General features: G+C 38.0%; 2 protein-coding genes across 2 annotated transcripts; one reads left to right on the forward strand and one right to left on the reverse strand.

Moving 5' to 3' along the window:
• Window positions 1-1,025: 1,025 nt before the first annotated feature.
• LOC101312280 (putative white-brown complex homolog protein 30-like) lies at window positions 1,026-8,129 on the reverse strand. Its single transcript, XM_004306201.1, has 14 exons — window positions 8,050-8,129; window positions 7,584-7,945; window positions 6,707-6,770; window positions 6,459-6,602; window positions 6,232-6,266; window positions 5,928-6,001; window positions 5,135-5,384; window positions 4,456-5,053; window positions 3,700-3,996; window positions 2,903-3,367; window positions 2,266-2,414; window positions 1,680-1,969; window positions 1,445-1,578; window positions 1,026-1,356 (listed from the first exon to the last, which is right to left on the reverse strand). Exons 1-14 carry the CDS (start codon window positions 8,127-8,129, stop codon window positions 1,200-1,202), a joined length of 3,099 nt encoding a protein of 1,032 aa, XP_004306249.1. The 3' UTR covers window positions 1,026-1,199.
• Window positions 8,130-10,593: 2,464 nt separating this feature from the next.
• Window positions 10,594-14,294, forward strand: LOC101292727 (probable receptor-like protein kinase At5g15080-like). The gene is made up of 5 exons (XM_004304400.1): window positions 10,594-10,762; window positions 11,470-11,871; window positions 12,317-12,577; window positions 12,740-12,862; window positions 13,521-14,294. Exons 2-5 carry the CDS (start codon window positions 11,491-11,493, stop codon window positions 14,154-14,156), a joined length of 1,401 nt encoding a protein of 466 aa, XP_004304448.1. The 5' UTR covers window positions 10,594-10,762; window positions 11,470-11,490; the 3' UTR covers window positions 14,157-14,294.
• The last annotated feature ends 3,161 nt before the right edge of the window (window positions 14,295-17,455 follow it).

The following is a 17,455-nucleotide window of genomic DNA, read 5'->3' on the forward strand; positions in this document are numbered from 1 at the left end:
CAAAAAATTATACCAAAACTCATTACCAAACTACATGGAGTTTTTGTTTTAGTGGATTCAATATTTGCTTATCTTTCTAAATAAAATAAAATAAATTATATAATTAAATTGATAATAAAAGTTCAAGACAGATAAATTAATAGCACGCTTCAATCCAATTGTTCATGAGATATTTTTTTATACTCATGTTTCATGTACGATCAACCATTCATTTGCTACTACGACATCAGTTTTCAGTTGCTACTTAATTTTTTGTTTTTGAAGAAAATTAATTGATATTTCGATCAAATAGATTGTAGGAATCCTATTAAGGCAAAAGGAATTGGGGTTTTAGAAGAAAGAAGAAACTCTAATAGGTACTGGTGAAATATGATATTAGTCTTACGGTCTTACCAACAACATCATGGAAAGAGTCACTTACCTCTCTAATAGCCATGACTAAATTATTATCTCATGGCCTTATAAGGCCTTATCTAGCTGCTATACATATGCTAAATTATTCTCAGTTTGCCTCATATTCGACAATTGGTGAAGAGGTTTAAGAAGTCGCTGAAAGAGGAAGATGAGTTCTGGTGGATTAGGGTTTATGTTTTTTGTTTTTTTGTCTTGTTTTGATTTTTTTTAAAAGGCTTTTTTTTTTCTTGAGAATGAAGGGTTTATTAATTAAGAAAACTAGATATATATATATGCTGAAACTTATAATAGAATGTGATGACGTGGTAGATGACACGTAATTTGGTATTAGATTTTGGTATAACTTTTTGGTGGACGTAGCAGGACTCTAGTGCCTGTCCACTTTCACAACTTCACGAAACTAACTCGGGTTGGGGGTTTCCCTACCTGACGCCCGACCACTAGGCCACTTTCGGTGGTTGCTCTCATAGAGTTTATTTTCACACCTTATTTTGAAGAGTTCAGGGTGATTTAAACAGATTTGAATTCAGTCATTTCACTTTGGATGCTAAGGTGCTTGCTATACATAAAAGACGAAAAGTAAGCTGAAGAGTGCTTTGTTTTGTACAAAAGGAAACAAAGGGTGTGGGATCTGATCTAATCTACACATGGACATTTCTGCTTATAATGTTAGCCATCAATTCCTGTTGCTAAAGAGTGTTGCTCACTTTGATCAGTTACTATTATACAAATTACAAGAGTGTTCATTTTTGACCTGCAGGATCAAGGATGACTTGCGAACCAATCTATCTCTTCTGAGTAATCAACAGCAGAATGAAAGCCAGGGCACGACTAAGTACACCGATCACCAGGAGGATGATCAAACATAGCATCCACTCATTGACGTTATAGCCTCTTTTATACAATGTCGTGCAGCGACTGATCAGCCACACACCAGAGTACCTGATCAGGAAAATGTAGAGGGTAAATGTAACTCGGGGTTTGATAAAACCAGTAGCTAGCTCAAGAGGAAGAATTAGTCACAACAAACCTTTCAGCATTTGCAACAACAAAAGCTTCTAGTGCCCATTTTGTGTAGCAAAACCTTGCTACAGCCCCTGCAATTTTACTAGTAGGAGCTTGGTTTGCGATGAGAGACAAGACAACGGGAAGAAGCACTGAGGTCTGGAGAAAATATTAACAGAAAGAACTCGTTAAGATGATATACAAATGTAAACACAATATATATGTAATGAGTTTTATCAACTAGATCTTTCGGTAAGTACCAGTTGGGCAGGACTCGGGTCAAGGTAGATGGCGAGTGCGTATGCTATGCCCGTCACACAGTACACAAGGCAGAGCAAAATAATGTAGTTGTCTTGAAAGGATGACCTTGGGTTACTGAAGAAATAGAATGTGGATAGATACACCAATGGTTTGATGAGTGTATTGAAATGGTCCAGTGTATCTTTGGACAGAAAATGAGCCAGACTGCTGATCCCAGATGCACTTTCTCTCCAGTAGTGTAATTTGTCAAGAGAAAAGGTTCGCAATGCTGATATTTTGCAAAGTAGTGCTGCAATTACAAAAAAATTAAGATTATTCACAAAGAGCCAAGGCACACTGTAAAGATCAAAAGTAAGATGTATATGCACAGAGTCAAGACAGACAGCAAGTGTAATGTCTAGCTACTCTAAATATCGCAGGTAATAATCGATCATTAAAACTTTGCCATAGAAGATGATAATTTGTCATGTGAAAAGATCAGAAATATGAAGTAATTATAGATCTCCAAATGAAATTAGTCTCTTAACTAAAAGGCTAAAAACACCAAGTTAAACTCAATGTTAACAGAAAGTTTGTGTTACTTACAAACAGCAATGACAGTATAAAGGTAGCCGTTGAAACCAAATGTTTCATCATTCATTTTGGAAAAGATCCCTAAGATGGCTCCGGCAAGTAACAAAATCAGATAATCCGCTGCCAGCATTTGAGCGTCTCGTAGCCGCTGCTTACCTACCCTGAAACAAGTTATCTATAAGACTTTCATGTCAAAAGCTAAAAGCTCATAAACTTTAACTGCCAAACAAGCAATTACATTAATGTTCTTCTTCTCCATAGTAAACTATAGTTTCAATCTTTAATAAGGACCATCTTATAGCATATACAAGGCTCATGCAAGTACTTTGGTTTATAGTGCTAATAGCCAAATAAAAAAGAAAAGAAAGATCTGATCAAGAGATGACTCATGGACTCGAGGTTTAACATAATTTTCAGTAAAAACTTAACCCCAAAAAGCAAGTTACATTTAACAAACTCGTAACCCTATGATGTTGAACCTTTAGTCACTCTTTTCAATTTGCATTATTCTTGGTTAACTAGCCATGGGCAAGCAATGGGGAAAGGTATTGCACCTTCCACAGTATCTTGTTGATACTTGATACAGAGATAATATGTTTAGGCAGATGGAATAAATTTGAAGAATTAATGGATACTTATATGGTTATACCTCCCTAGGTAATATCTGTACTGCCGGAAGATCCCAGGAGTAGCGCGGTCTGACAAATCCTTGGACACTAAGAAGTTATGTCTTAAGTGATCCTTTTTCACCTCAACATTAGTCTTCACATCCCGCCACAAATCTCCAGCAAAAGATTGATCTCGCTTCATTACAGGTTTTGGGCCTGCTGAGCTCGCAGCAATTCCATCTAGATGGTGCATCATATCCTGAGGTACCGGGTACCCATTATGTAGCATCCACCTAACTGGAAGTTGTTCATGACTCACACCTGAGTCTGGTTTCACTATACCTTCCAAAATGTCAATGAAGTGGTCCGGAGGATTAACACGGTCTGGTACAACAATTCCGATGCCAGCAAAATATTCTTCAACTTTCTTTACAGATCCATGATATACAGTCAGACCGCCTTTGGCTAGAAGAATGAAATCATCAAACATCCTGAATAGGGTATAGCTGTCACCCCCCACCAAAATCAAACAATCAAAACACTAGCTTCAGAACATTAATAAACAGAAAAAATGCAACTAATGATGGCCTCTTCCCTGATGGCTGGCTACGTACATAATCTTCATCAGAAAATAACAGTGGCTAATTTCAATTCTTCTTTAACCACATTTTGGACCAATTGTATACTCATTAGTTATTAACTGCAACTTAATCAATCATCATGCGCGGCTATTGATTATCAACTATTTACTAAACATCATGCGGTCAGTTGATGTGATCGGAAAATGTGGTCTCTAAAGCATTCCTCATGTAGTGAAGTTGTAGGGAGGGATGTCTACCTTGGCTGGTGAAGTACCATACAGATGTTTACCCCTTCACGAGCTTCACGTCTAAGGGCTTTAAGAAGTAACTGGGAAGATGCACTGTCCAAACCAGTAGTAGGCTCATCCAAGATGAGTAATGAAGGTTCCATGACCATCTCTAAGCCAACATTAACACGTTTCCTTTGCCCTCCAGAGATTCCTCTCTTCTCTACAGTACCAACCAGGGAATCTCTCACTGCCCCTAGTCCCAGAGCCTCAATAACTCTTTCAACAACCAGGACTTTATCAGGTTTTGGCATGTTGGCAGACAGCCTGCAGTATCAAGGTGACCACCAACAAGATGAAATAGCTATCAGAGTGAAGCAAAGAAATTTACTGATTGACGCAGAAAAATTACATGATTATTAACATATGATGACTACCGATTATCTAGTGGTTGGGGTGTAGGAAAAAGTAACCAACCAAAGAGATTCACGTATGAAGATAAGTAGAAATGCATGTGCAAATGTGCAATAGCATCATGATTATTTTGCACTCAACAAATCCTTAGCTTTGTACAATGAGAAAATAAATGCCGGTGACATAAGAGACTAACATATGGTTTCCTCACCAGCATATACAAGTCTGATAACGAACTCAGGATGGCAACTTGGCAAGTGTCTGCTAATAAGAAAAATTTGATTGTACTTATGGTGAAACTAATTTGTTTATGTTTTCATTTTCTTTATTCAAGCAATGATGGAGAAAATTTTGAAGATGTGAATCACATACCTGCACCTTGCACTAAACCGAAGATTCTCCTCCACAGTCAAGTTTCCATGCACAATATCATCTTGAGGCACAAAGCCAATGATTCTTTTGAAGGCAGTCATTGGTTCAGCTTTACCATTTATAAGAATTGAACCAGTGACAGTGCATCCATGTACTTTTCCTGATAATGCAGAAAGAAATGTTGTTTTCCCAGCTCCTGAAGGACCCATGACTGCTGAAACTCGACCAGGAAAAAGTTTTCCAGTAACACACCTCAAAAGATTTTTTTCTTTTCCTTTCAGAGTCAGAGTTAAATCTTTAAAATCTACTTCAATCACCGGGCGAGTCTTGATCTCAGTCTCCTTGGCCATTTGGATTAAGCCCGTAAAGGTCAAGTTCTTGGTTTCTTGTTGCATAGCTTTCTCCTTCTCAAGTTGGCCATATGCATACTTAAAAATTTGACTGTGAGTATGCAGATTTTTAACTTTTGGGGTTTGCTTTTTAATATTTTTATCACCAATCTGAAGATTAAAGCCTTCAGTACTATGCGGATCATCCTCTAGGGATTGCATCATTTTCGTAAGGTTGCTTGGTTCCTTATCCTTTGATGTTGAAGCTGCTGATGAATGCTCAGATGAGCTTAATGTACCAGGTATCATAGCTGGTGTTGAAGTATTATCTGTACTAGGTTTAAATTGACCTGAAACCTTCAGAGGCTCTGAGTTCCTTACAGATTTTTTGCGAGAAAATGTGCGGGTCATCTGATCTGTCAATCCCAATTTACGCTTCTTAAGGCCATCTTTTGCAGATTTCCATCTTTCGCGTGCTTGTGCAGTTTCTCGTGCATGTCTTGCTGCAGCTTCCCTAGACTTGGCTGCTTTTCTTTCCCGAAGGAGAAGAACTTGATCAGAGCAGTTATAAATTATGAGCAAAATAAAACTCAGTGCAACCTGGATAGACAATGAACAGTATCTGATTAATCAATTACCTCCTATATTTTTTTTTTTTGAAGTTACCTCCTATATATATCTGTACAAAATTATGTCTACATGTACGTATGTTTGTTGTGTGTGTGTGTGGAGAGAGAGAGAGAGAGGAGCATACAATAGCAAGTATCTCTACAATATGTGCAGAATCAAGTTTTGAAGAACATAAACTTGGGACTTTGAAGATTGTGTTACTGATGAAATGAAGTATGCCATTCCTTATATTTTTCGCTTGCTTTTTCATTGAAAATGAGAAAGTAATTTTTTAACTAATTACAAGGAACTGCATAGTTGAATATTGTCCAGAAAAAAGATGTCATTGAAGTGATTGAACATATCTTAAGAGAGGGAGAAGCAAGTTATAATAATGTGTTCTTTTATAAGGACTCGATCCAACTGAAGGCACATACCAAGATTGATACCCTTTATAACATTAAGCAACTAACAAATAGCGTATAGTTGTGTGATTCAAATTTTCATCTTTCCAGAAGATAGAAGAACACTTACAACAAGGAAGACCCCGTATGCATGAATCTTTTGATCTGCAGTTCCTTTACTACAGGAAGTCAACTTCAAGCATGCTGCAAATGGTTGGTGCAAACAAATGTTACATGATCTACCAAAGCCTTGAAAATAGAAACATTAAGCAAAACCTTTGGAGTGCACAGAAAGAGTATGAAATGGTACTAGGCCAAGAAAAATGGTTTATAGAAAACTAGTGTTCGTAAGAGGATATGAGTGCATGAAATCTACTTAATTTACTGTTGCTGTAAGTTCGCATGGAACAGACTTGGAATATAGCAAAACTTACGTCTTTGATTAGTGGAACCCATCCTGCAGTAAAATCTGAAATTGAGAAGACAAAATGAGTAAATACTTATCCTGAGCACAGCACAAGAAGTTGCCTAGTTTCTCAAATCATGAAACAAGAAAAAGGATTAGATATATTTCATAACAAATTGCAATAAGTTCATGCTTCATCATCTTGCAGCAAGTAGCAGCTGCAAATGCAAGTTATTATGGGATGAGAATCAATACCCACTACTGCATTCGTTTTTCTTTATGGTAGTGGGGCAGTATGATCCAGGTGAACAAAATAAATCAGTTTTACTCGCATCAGTCCAAACATCAGCACCGCCACAAGTATGATTTGTATCTCCTGCGGGTGTTTGGTAAGTATATCTGCAAAATTAATCCAGTAATGAACATTGATGCATGGTATAAAGCATACGAAACTGGGATAAAGAAGCATCAGAAGATAAGCAAAGACTAGAATATGAACTCACGGGTCACACAGTCCAGTCGTTTTGTTTTGTTTTCCACGGGGACAGTAAGATCCTAAAGGACAAGCTTCATTTAAAAGAAAAGGAGTTGTTAGGTTTCATATATATCATCATTGTCTACATCCCTGATAACAAAATGTATAACTTGACTAAAATAAATAAAAATAACAACAACCGAATGGTATGGAGAGTTCCTCAAAAAAAAAAAAAAATAGGTATGAAGGGTTCTGTCTATCTTTTGTTCGGTAAACAGACTTGTAAAAGCATCAAATAATGTTATGATATACTTTTATTTTGGACTTATAACAAGAATCACATGAACGTTGCAAGACATAAGCATGAAAACACAAACTTGTAGAAGCAAGAGATTGGTGAAAACCCAATCTAAATAAGCATGAAAGCTAAAACAATGACAATTAAGAATGAACGCAGCTGGAAAAAGCAACACGTACATGATCACCTCAAAGCTAGTATTAGTAAGAAGTTATGAAAAATATATATATATATAGGCCTTCTCGGCTGCGGACGTCCGCACCGAAGGTTTCGGTGCGGATTTCCATTTTTGCACCACTTTCATCATCTCCATTTTTTTTTCGATTTTGAGGGCCTTAACAATCACCAAATTGGCTGAAATTTTGCAGAGATGATCTACACAAGATGATCTAAATATGTCTAGAAGGAAGTTTGAGGAAATTCGATCGGGAAGTGGTGTAAAAATAGAAATCCGCACCAAAACTTTGGTGCGAACGTCCGCACCTGAGAAAGGCTATATGTATATATATTATCAGATACTAGCAGCAAGAAAACTATGCTGGACCACATTATAGAGTTGAGTGAAACTCTATCAATAATAACAATAGCCCTGTTGATCCATACTTACGAATCATGCAAGTGATGCCCTCAGGGCAGAAGAAACCTTCACAACAAGGCTGGCAATCAGTAGTTCGAGCAGGAATGCGTGAAGATTTGAGGTCAATCTTGTCCTGACTATTAATACTACAACCCCATCCAGGTTCACATCCACTTTCCCAATTGCTCAAATTGCAGTTCAAGTTTGGTTTCAGGTAGGTTGAATGATGCAATGCCATCTCCCCAAACTTAGTGAAACTTGAGAAATAGTGCTTAATTTCTGCTGCTGTACATATTCGATGACTGATATCCACACCTTTCGAGTTTTTTATACAATTAGACAAGAATTCGTCCTTCCCCGTAAAATTGAAAGCTCCATCCCAATCAGCTTGCCTGAGATTATACAAGACAACCAACCTTGAGAAATGGATGGTACAGAACAATGCAAGGCAAAAAAACAAAAAAAGAACGGGGGAATTGGGTATGAAAATACTCACGCATTCTTAATGCAGTACCCCATTACACGTAGAAGGTCACCGCTTAAATAATGAGTGAGATCTGTAAGCTTGCCAGCCATGAGCCGAGTATAAATAGCAAGACTGGCCGCGTTTTGTTCTGAGCCATATCATCATCGTCATTTTGGCACAAAAAGCACGGCAACAACAAGCTCAAGACGACGACGAACACAACATGGGGAAACCAACAGGCTTTGATCCTCACTCTGCAGCTCCCCATATCATATTATCCTCCACGTAAAACCATCCAAAAACTGAGTTCAGAGTTTCGGCCACATGATAATCATCCCTTCCACCATCCTATAACGCAACAGATTGCGAGAACCCCGAAAAATAAAAACTCGAGCAATGAGGGCCTTCAGCAATGACAATGCAATGATTGAATTACTTGGTTTGCAAGCAATGACAATGCAATGATTGAATTACTTGGTTTGCAAGGAACAAAACAATGGAGGAGGAAGGCGAAAAGCGGCGAGGGTAGGAGAGCAAACGACAATGGGTGGGAGAGGGGAGAGAGGGTGTGGATTCTGAAGGAAGGGCCGGAATTTAGGGGGTGTAAAGAAAAGGAGGGGAGGAATGTGCGGCCATATGGGAAGTTGAAGGGAGTCAATTTCATGACTGTTTGTGCGTGAAATTTGTGGCCGGTGCCAATGGCTCTCCCAAGGTACATAGAACGACCCAACGACCCAAAACTAAAAATGAAATGCCACCTGGATTAAGAGCTTTCAGTTGGCCGATTTCCGTCTCTGGAGCTTTTAAAATCGAGTTTATATCATATATCTCTTAAATTAGCATTTAGACATATCTTATAAAATTGTGCGTGAGAATTCTAGTTTTGCTTTTTTTTTCTAAAGAGAAATGAAGTCAAGCACTAATCAAATAAATACAACGTCGCTCTGTCAAGTTAGAGATATGGTATCTCATGATAAAACTGCAAAACTCAAAATTCTGCACAGCAGAAAGCCATAATCATACCTAAACAACAACAAAAAAAAACCAACGGAGCTGTCTCAGAATGATAGTATGATACCGCTGTGAAGATTGAAGATTGTCTAGATGCCTAAGACATCTATTGGTGTATTTTTCGACAAATCAAAACAACATAATGGAAACACTCAAACCATAAATAGGGGGAGACTTAATTATTTAATTAAAAAAATATATCCCTCCCCGAGAAGGGCATCTTTCTCTAGCTCTTTTGCTGGACTCCCATCCACAGTCTTGAAAATTAAACTTGGTTTTGGTTTATTCCGATGACCGCGAGGATGACCCCTCTTCTTAGGCACATTCTCAATATATAGCGATTGGAACCTCTACCAAACCCTCATCAACCCCCACTGTGACCCAAAAAAAACACTAGGTTTGAGTTTCCCCTCCTCCATATCAACCCTATCCCTTTTCCTTCAAACATTCGAAACCCTGAGAGGTTCAAGGATGTCATTTGAAAAGAGACCAGAAAGTGAGCCCAAACTAGACCTATTGCATGCGAGCGGAGAGCCATTTGCCCCACCCACCATTGACTTAGTCAAACCAATAGTGTTTCAGAATATGATAGTATGGTTCTTGTTCTTGGTCTTGAGGTCTTGAGGCTACGATTGCTGACTCACTTGGCGGTTTTCGATCTCTCGGGAGTCACATCTCACTCTCCTAGCAGGATGTATCTCCCTAGTTACTGTTACGATCCTGGTTACGGTTACTACTACCCTATTTACACTGTTTTTAGAACATATGCAGTGCAGCGATGTCGTACGACATCAAGTGTTATGGTTACATTTCATTGTTGTTGCAACTTGTTAGCTTTTAATGTTTTTGTTATATATATTTTTTGTGCATCTAATTACGTTTCTATTTACTATTTTTGAATGTTTCTGCGTCGCTATATACTCATTAGATCTATTTTAATAATATGCTTGTCGTCTTCCTTTTAAAAACAAAAAAGATTTGCTAATCAAATCAAACCATCAATTAGATAATCAAAGATATGCTAAATTGCTAATCAATGATATTTTCCGCGTAATTATCCTCTTGAACGACCATTTCTCTGATTCTCTCTGCATCGGCTGATATCATCATGAGATGTAGAAATCGGAAATCACAGACTCCAATTCAGCAGCTGTACTAAAAATCTAAAATGTAATGTAAGGACTGGGATAACCTAATTTAACGTTTCCAAATCTCATTTGTGGGCCAGACCAAAAAAAATAAAAAATAAAAATCTCATTTGTGGGACTTGGTTGACCCGTCCTCATTCCCCTTTTCTCTCTCATAGACTTTTCTCTCTTCTTGAAGCTGTTTTTACGAGCCAACCTTTGCTGGTTTGGATCCGAGTCTGATACTACGTTTTCATTTTTCAAAGTCTCAGTTCACGCTCGGATTGGAATTACAAGCTGTGAGATAATTAAAAAAGGTAGATGATTGTGACCAGTTGGTTTATTTTTATGTCTTATAAGCTGCTGGTTTTGGTTGGTAAGGTTGAAAGCTGACCAGTTCTGGTTGCCGTGTTGAGGTTTCTTTTCAGAAGTACGCACTGCGCGTTCTTGGTTCTTTCTCCAAGTCTTTGAAGCAAAATGGAACAGTTGGGTTTCTTTCTTTGCTCCTTACAGGTGGGAATTTTGTGAAGTGTGTAGGAGAATTTTGTGAAGCGTAGGAGAATCTCAAGGACATAGTTTCGTGCAATCAAACTGAGATCGTTAAAGTAAGGTGCTTTTTATGTTGTTGTTGTTGTTGAGAATTTCAGTTAAACCATCTTTATCAATTTTGTTTCTTTTTTGACCTTGAGATTGTTTTGTTAGATTCACACTATATGATTGTGAAATTCGATGAGAATTGATGTCTTGGGTCTTGTAGAGGAAGTGAAAGTATGCAGCTTTAGGCAAAATATAGTGGGAAAACATAGAGTTATGTATCATAGTTTGGATTTTAATTTTCTTGATTTTGTTTTCTAGTTGGTTTCAGTGTTCATTATTTGAAATTGGGTTGTAAGAAGTGTTTGGATTAGGCAAAGAAAGGAATATGCAGAGTTTCTAATCTATAGTGGATGTATTTGGAAAAGAAATTCAAGAAGGAAAAAATACAGAAGATGAATCAATAGAAAGAGTGGGCATAAGTTAGGAAGTGGGGTTTTGTTTGATTAAATGACTAAATTAGGACATTTGGTTCCTTTGTCAAACATTTGCATGTTCTGGGTACTTTGAAAGAATCGTGTATTAGCATGGTAACCAGCAATTGTGAAAGGTTTGAAATTTATTTTGAGCTTTGTTGGATCATGTATTGATAATAAAACTGTTTGGAGTTGCGGAATTGGAGACTGTCAGTTTAAGCAACACTTGTGAAGTCTTTTACTGTTCTTAACTTTGAATGGTTTTGAAATTGATGGCTCTCTGACTCTATGGTTCTTTTCAGCTGCTGAATTCTGTGAAGATTATGTGTTGTGCACTGTTGGAAGCTATGAAGTGTTTCTCATTCCATGTTGGAGACAAAAAGGATGAACCAAAGAGCCCAAATACAATGTTTACTGATGGTGACATGAAGAGATCTGGATCTGAGTTGGATTCCCAGAATATCTCTGATGCCAGTTCAGAGTCCCTGAGGAGGAACCAATATCCTAGTTTCTCTCAGAGACCCAGCAACCTCAGAATATTCACAGTTTCTGAGCTGAAGTCAGCCACTAAGAATTTCGGCCGATCTGGCATGGTTGGAGAGGGTGGATTTGGCTGTGTCTATAAAGGGCAGATTAGGAGTTCAGAAGATCCATCCCAAAAAATTGAAGTTGCCGTGAAACAGCTCAGTAAAAGAGGGTTGCAGGCAAGATTGTTTTCATTTTGTCAAAAATTTTGATAGATTCGTTTTCACTAACGGTATTCTGGTTTATGAGTTATTCTTGGCTGCTGTTCACTAAACAAAACTAGTGGTTGATAGTTACCAAGTTAAAGACTGATTGTGGTACTGTGTTACTCATTAAGATTTATAGAATGAGTGCTAATGTCTGAGAATGATTGGATGGTAGTGACCCATTATCACATAGGCTTTTCTAAGTTTTCTTTTTTTGTTGATTCTAATATTTAGCACTTTGGATCCTCTCTTTCACTTTTTATTTGATTGTGCGTCTTCCTAACAGGGAGAACAACATTCCTGCCTTGATGGCATGGTCAACTTGTTTTGTGCTTATTATTGGGATTGTTGGTCTACTTGATTCAGACATTTTTATCTGATTGATGCTTATATATTCAATCACAACTTTTGGTTGCAGGGGCACAAGGAATGGGTGACAGAAGTTAATGTTCTCGGGGTGGTTGAGCATCCAAACCTTGTCAAACTAGTGGGGTACTGCGCTGAGGATGATGAAAGAGGAATCCAGCGACTTCTTATTTATGAATATATGCCTAATGGAAGTGTAGAGAACCATTTATCAAGTCGTTCAGATGCACCTCTTTCATGGGCTATGCGACTGAAAATAGCACAGGATGCTGCTCGTGGCTTAACATACCTACATGAAGAAATGGATTTTCAGGTACTTCAAATCTTTTTCTCCTTGTTGATATATGTAGATTTCTACTTTTTTATCATGGCTATGTTCTAAAGAAAACGAAATAAAAACAAGGAGACGGGGATAATAGGTGTTGTGAAGTAATGCAGTTCTCTTATACTGACTTCTTCTTTATATCCTGTTTAGATCATTTTCAGGGATTTCAAATCTTCGAATATCCTGTTGGATAAGGAATGGAACGCAAAGCTATCAGATTTTGGAATGGCTAGGTTGGGTCCAGCTGAAGGAGTAAGCCACGTCTCAACAGCGGTATGCTCACAATTGCTCTCATTATACTTGCTATGTTTTGCATTCACAAGTATTTGTGTAGTAGGAAATGCTCCAAGTCCATGGGCTAAAACAAGTTCAAAGTCTAATGGAATATGGAAAAACAGGACTGCTGTGTTACTTTATTTATTGTTGTGTGTTAGTTACGCTTTGTTAGACACTTAGACATGCATAAATTTCCTCATAACCAGGCCTATGCATTAACTTGTAAATTATGATTTTCTCTTTATTTTTGAGACATGGTAGATTTTGCTTCAGAAAGCAAGATTATGAAGCTGTGCAACAAAGTTGCTCAGTATAATTGGAGATTTTCATGGAGCTTCAGCAGTGTTAACATATATCCTGAAGTTTAGGAAAATAAACCTAGATCTCTTGTGCAACTAACAGTGTACTTTAATAGTTGAGAACTCCGAATGAATGTTCATATGGAATCTATATTTAGTGGTTTCTTTTGCTTCACATTTTCAGGATGTGTAGTTCATGCTTAAGTAAAAGCATATATACTTATTATTGTCTTCATCTTGTTTGAAACACAATTCTTTAGCCTGTTTCCACGTAATGAAACAGAAATACATTAGCACTAATGATCCATCCACATACCACATCTTGCACTTACAATACTGATGATTCTTTTCATCAGGTTGTTGGAACGATGGGTTATGCAGCACCTGAGTATATCCAGACCGGACGTCTAACTTCCAAAAATGATGTCTGGAGCTATGGGGTCTTTCTCTATGAACTCATTACCGGTAGGCGTCCCTTGGATCGAAACCGGCCCAAGAGTGAGCAGAAGCTTTTAGAATGGGTAAAGCCATACCTATCGGACTTAAAGAAGTTCAGGTTAATAATTGACCCTAGGCTTGAAGGTAAATACCCCCTCAAGTCAGTTCAAAAGCTTGCAATTGTAGCCAACAGATGTTTGGTCAGACTCCCCAAGAACCGTCCAAAGATGAGTGAGGTGTTGGAAATGGTGAATCAGATTATAGAGGCACCATCAGGCCAGAAAAAGAACACGGAGGCACCATCAGGCCAGAACAGATTCAAGGAGGCACCGCCAAGCCAAAACAAAATTAAGGAGGCACCATCTGGCCATAATAAGGTCACAGCGACACCAACTGGAAAAGTGAGTCTGCCACTACCACCAGTGAATACGGCGCCAATAGAAACTTCCAGGGAATATGAAACAGTGAGCAAGAAAAGAAATGTAGAAACAAGGAGAGGAGAAACTGGTCTGCTATCTCGTGTGTGGACACCGAAGCTTTTAAGGACATGCTAATTGCAAGTACCTTTTGAGCACCGGTCCTGGTAGTTACCCCCCTGACTTGTGTGATGCATATATTATAGTTTGACACAGAAAACACAGATCAGCTATTTTCTTGTAAATAACACCCTTCATCTTCCAATCCTATGTATAGATCTGTGATCTACAAATCTTCTGTGGGAAGTTTACGATGTTGTACCAAGAATAGAATGTCAGTTGGATTTCAGACTGTTTTGAAGCTGGTGCAAGTTAATTTGGTAAGTTAATGTGTACTGCAAGAAGCCTTGAGATGCTAATTATAGTGGTGTCAATTTGGGTACCTGGAAAAAGACATTTGATTGAGTTTTACAAATGATCGAGGTAATCACCACTCTGTTTGTAATTGAACTGTTTTTTCTAACTTGTATTATTATGATTTTTACAATTTTTTCATCTTAGGGTGTCACGAACTCGTGGAACCTTACATTGGAATTTGGAATGTTTGATTATGAAGTTACATTTCTTTATATAAATCTGAACAGGGACAAGACTCTTACATGTTAAGAATGCTTTCAATTATCCAAGTCATGAACTTGGGGCTACTGCTAGGAAAACAAACCTTGAGATACAAGAAAACTCAATTATGCCTATTAAACTCAACCTGGGGATACTTCACCTCTCTTTCTTTTCAATGAGAATTATAAAAGAATTTTATAAAGAAAACCTCTATTAAAATTGATTTGAAGCAAGAGAGGTGAAGTATTCTTCGTGATGGCCTGTATCAGCTATTAAATCTGTTTAGAGACTCGTTTCCCTTTTGATATGGTTAAATCAGACTAGTCGAAACTGTTTTATAACCAGAATTAATAAACATGATGTCTATATTATGGAAACCAGATTTTCCTTCAAAGCTTTTTGAAGTAGAACTCTGCAATATATATCAGTTTGAAGAATATTCTCAGTTGTATAAAAAATACTACTTCAAAATAAAACCAGAGTCAAGCCTACACTGGTTAAACCAATTTTTTTTATAAACTCCCAAACCCAAGGGATGAATTAGCTATAAAAGGTTATCCTGATTTTATAACCAGAATTAATAAACATGATAATCTAGGATTCAGAATAAATTTTGTATTAAGACTTATCACTGAAAGATGTGTGGAAGTCAGAGCTAAAAAACAGGTAAAAAACCAAATTAGTAATGATCCCAGAGGAAGAAAATGTTGTGACAAAATACTTAGAGAAAATTGGAAAATTGGTTGTAACCCCCAACCAAGATTTTCTAAAAAGAGAAGATATAAATGGAAGCCATTTAAAAAGAAAAAATTTTCTAAAAAGAAAAAATATATTAGAAAGAAAAAACAGTCTGGTAAAACTAAAAAGCATAAAAAATGCAGATGTTACATTTGTTGACACGACCCATCCCGAATTTCACCCTGAAACCCGGAGTAAGTCGTGCGGGGACCACTTCCAAGGAAAATTTACTGAAAAGATTGATAAAATCTCCCTTGAAAATGGACAACCCTAACTCAAAAATTCCAAATTACACTCTTAATACAACACGTCCAAACATCCCATAATTATCCTTCAGAAATTCTAAACATAATATACAATAATCCCAAAGTATTCAGAGCTACTAGACACTAGCGGAAGCAAGAAAACACGAGTAGGTTAAACATGTAACCTACTGATGAAAACTGACGGAAATGCGGGTGACTATGCCTCGCCTCCTACTAGATCTAACCCGAACTCTGCAGACTGGGCAATTTAAAACGAAGGGCCCAGGGGAAAACATTTAATAACGTTAGAGTGAGTGGACAAAAATAAAATAATAAATAAAATATTTATGTTTCCCCAAATTAATTTATAAGGAAAAATCGAATGCATGCCGTAAGCGATAAAACTTTTATCTCATAAAATATCGAGCCTCTCAGACTCTATAATATATGTATGTATTTACACTCGTCCATACTCCCTATATAAATTCATGGGTCTATATAGGGCTACTACGCTCGCGTCCAACGCTCACGTCACGCCTTAATCCGGTGCTACACTACGCCATGAAGGTGGACAAACGAGTGTATAAATATGTGTCCATACCCCCTATATGAATTAAACACTCAAATAGGGCTACTACGCTCACGTCCAACGCTCACGTCACACCAAAATGCGGCTATATGCTACGCCATTAAGGTGGACAGACACATATGACTAGCTAGCTTTAATATACATACTCTCTCATAAATACTTATTTATCATTTTCGGTGACTCCAAGAGAAATAAAATCGTCAAAAATTAAAAATGACGTCAAAATGCTCCACAACATTAATTGTTCATCCATGAACATAGCATGCATATTATTTAAAACAAAAGTCCACTCACAAATTAGGCCTAAGCCTGATGTCGATCTGGGGCCTCGTCTGCTCGAGCCTCCTCACATCCTGATCCAAAAATAATATTAATTTCCCAACTAATAATCCAATATTTAGTCAAAATAGGCAAAATTACCCGAGAGCCATAAATACGCTCATCATTGCCTAACTTCGATATTCTTAAATCGGAACGATCCGAACTTAAATATCATCCTCGACAGTCGTAAATACAACCCCCCAAAAATACGACTTAAATCCTACGGCCGGATTTTACATTAATTAACCGCCAAAAATACCAAACTTCGGAAATTCACAAACCTATCCAAATCTCATCCAAAAATTCCATAAATCACATCAATATAATCCCTTTAATATTCCACATTTAAAACCCTAAAAATCTCCCAAACCGCGGCGGCGGCCGGACTAAGGTAATCGACTAAAAACACCAATTTCCTAACTAGCACAAACACCAATTCCAACCCTAACTAGGGTAATCGACTAAAAACATCAAAAACGCCATTAAACTTCCACCTCAAATTTCTCCTTACCTAGCTCAAGAGGGAGTGAGTCCTTTTAGGGCAAGGCTGCTGGGTTGGAGGGCTACAAAACGAGCCAAGGATCGTCGGTTTTGGTGGCCGGAGGAGGGAGCTCCGGCGAGAAGACAAATGGCATCCAAGGAGGATTTCCTCCGATCGGCGGGGCTGCAGCGCCGCTCACCAACCCAGGAAGGCGGTGGGGAGGACGACAGACCGTGCTGGAGTGGTGCGGCGTCCCTGCTTGGCCGGACGACAGCGGCGAGCGGTGGTTTCCGGCGGAAGAAGAGAGAGAGCTTGGGAGTGGAAACCGGGAAGGAGAGAGGAAGAAAAAGAAAAAGTGAGGGCTAGGTTTGGGCCTGTCCAACCCGGTCCATCACCTATATGCTACCCAACTCTAAAAATAAAACACCTCGAAAAAATAATACCC

Source organism: Fragaria vesca, linkage group LG6 (genome assembly GCF_000184155.1).
Source record: "Fragaria vesca subsp. vesca linkage group LG6, FraVesHawaii_1.0, whole genome shotgun sequence".
Taxonomy (NCBI): Eukaryota; Viridiplantae; Streptophyta; class Magnoliopsida; order Rosales; family Rosaceae; genus Fragaria; species Fragaria vesca.

Bases quoted from the DNA above. Each gene is read 5' to 3' on its own strand.
- LOC101312280 (XM_004306201.1), bottom strand. From the start codon at position 8,129: ATGGCTGGCAAGCTTACAGATCTCACTCATTATTTAAGCGGTGACCTT. The intron at 3,997-4,455 runs GTATGTGATTCA...TTGATACTGCAG, and splicing joins CGGTTTAGTGCAAGGTGCAG to GCTGTCTGCCAACATGCCAA. The intron at 1,970-2,265 runs GTAAGTAACACA...TTGTAATTGCAG, and splicing joins TTATACTGTCATTGCTGTTT to CACTACTTTGCAAAATATCA.
- LOC101292727 (XM_004304400.1), top strand. From the start codon at position 11,491: ATGTGTTGTGCACTGTTGGAAGCTATGAAGTGTTTCTCATTCCATGTT. The intron at 11,872-12,316 runs GCAAGATTGTTT...TTTTGGTTGCAG, and splicing joins TCAGTAAAAGAGGGTTGCAG to GGGCACAAGGAATGGGTGAC. The intron at 12,863-13,520 runs GTATGCTCACAA...TCTTTTCATCAG, and splicing joins TAAGCCACGTCTCAACAGCG to GTTGTTGGAACGATGGGTTA.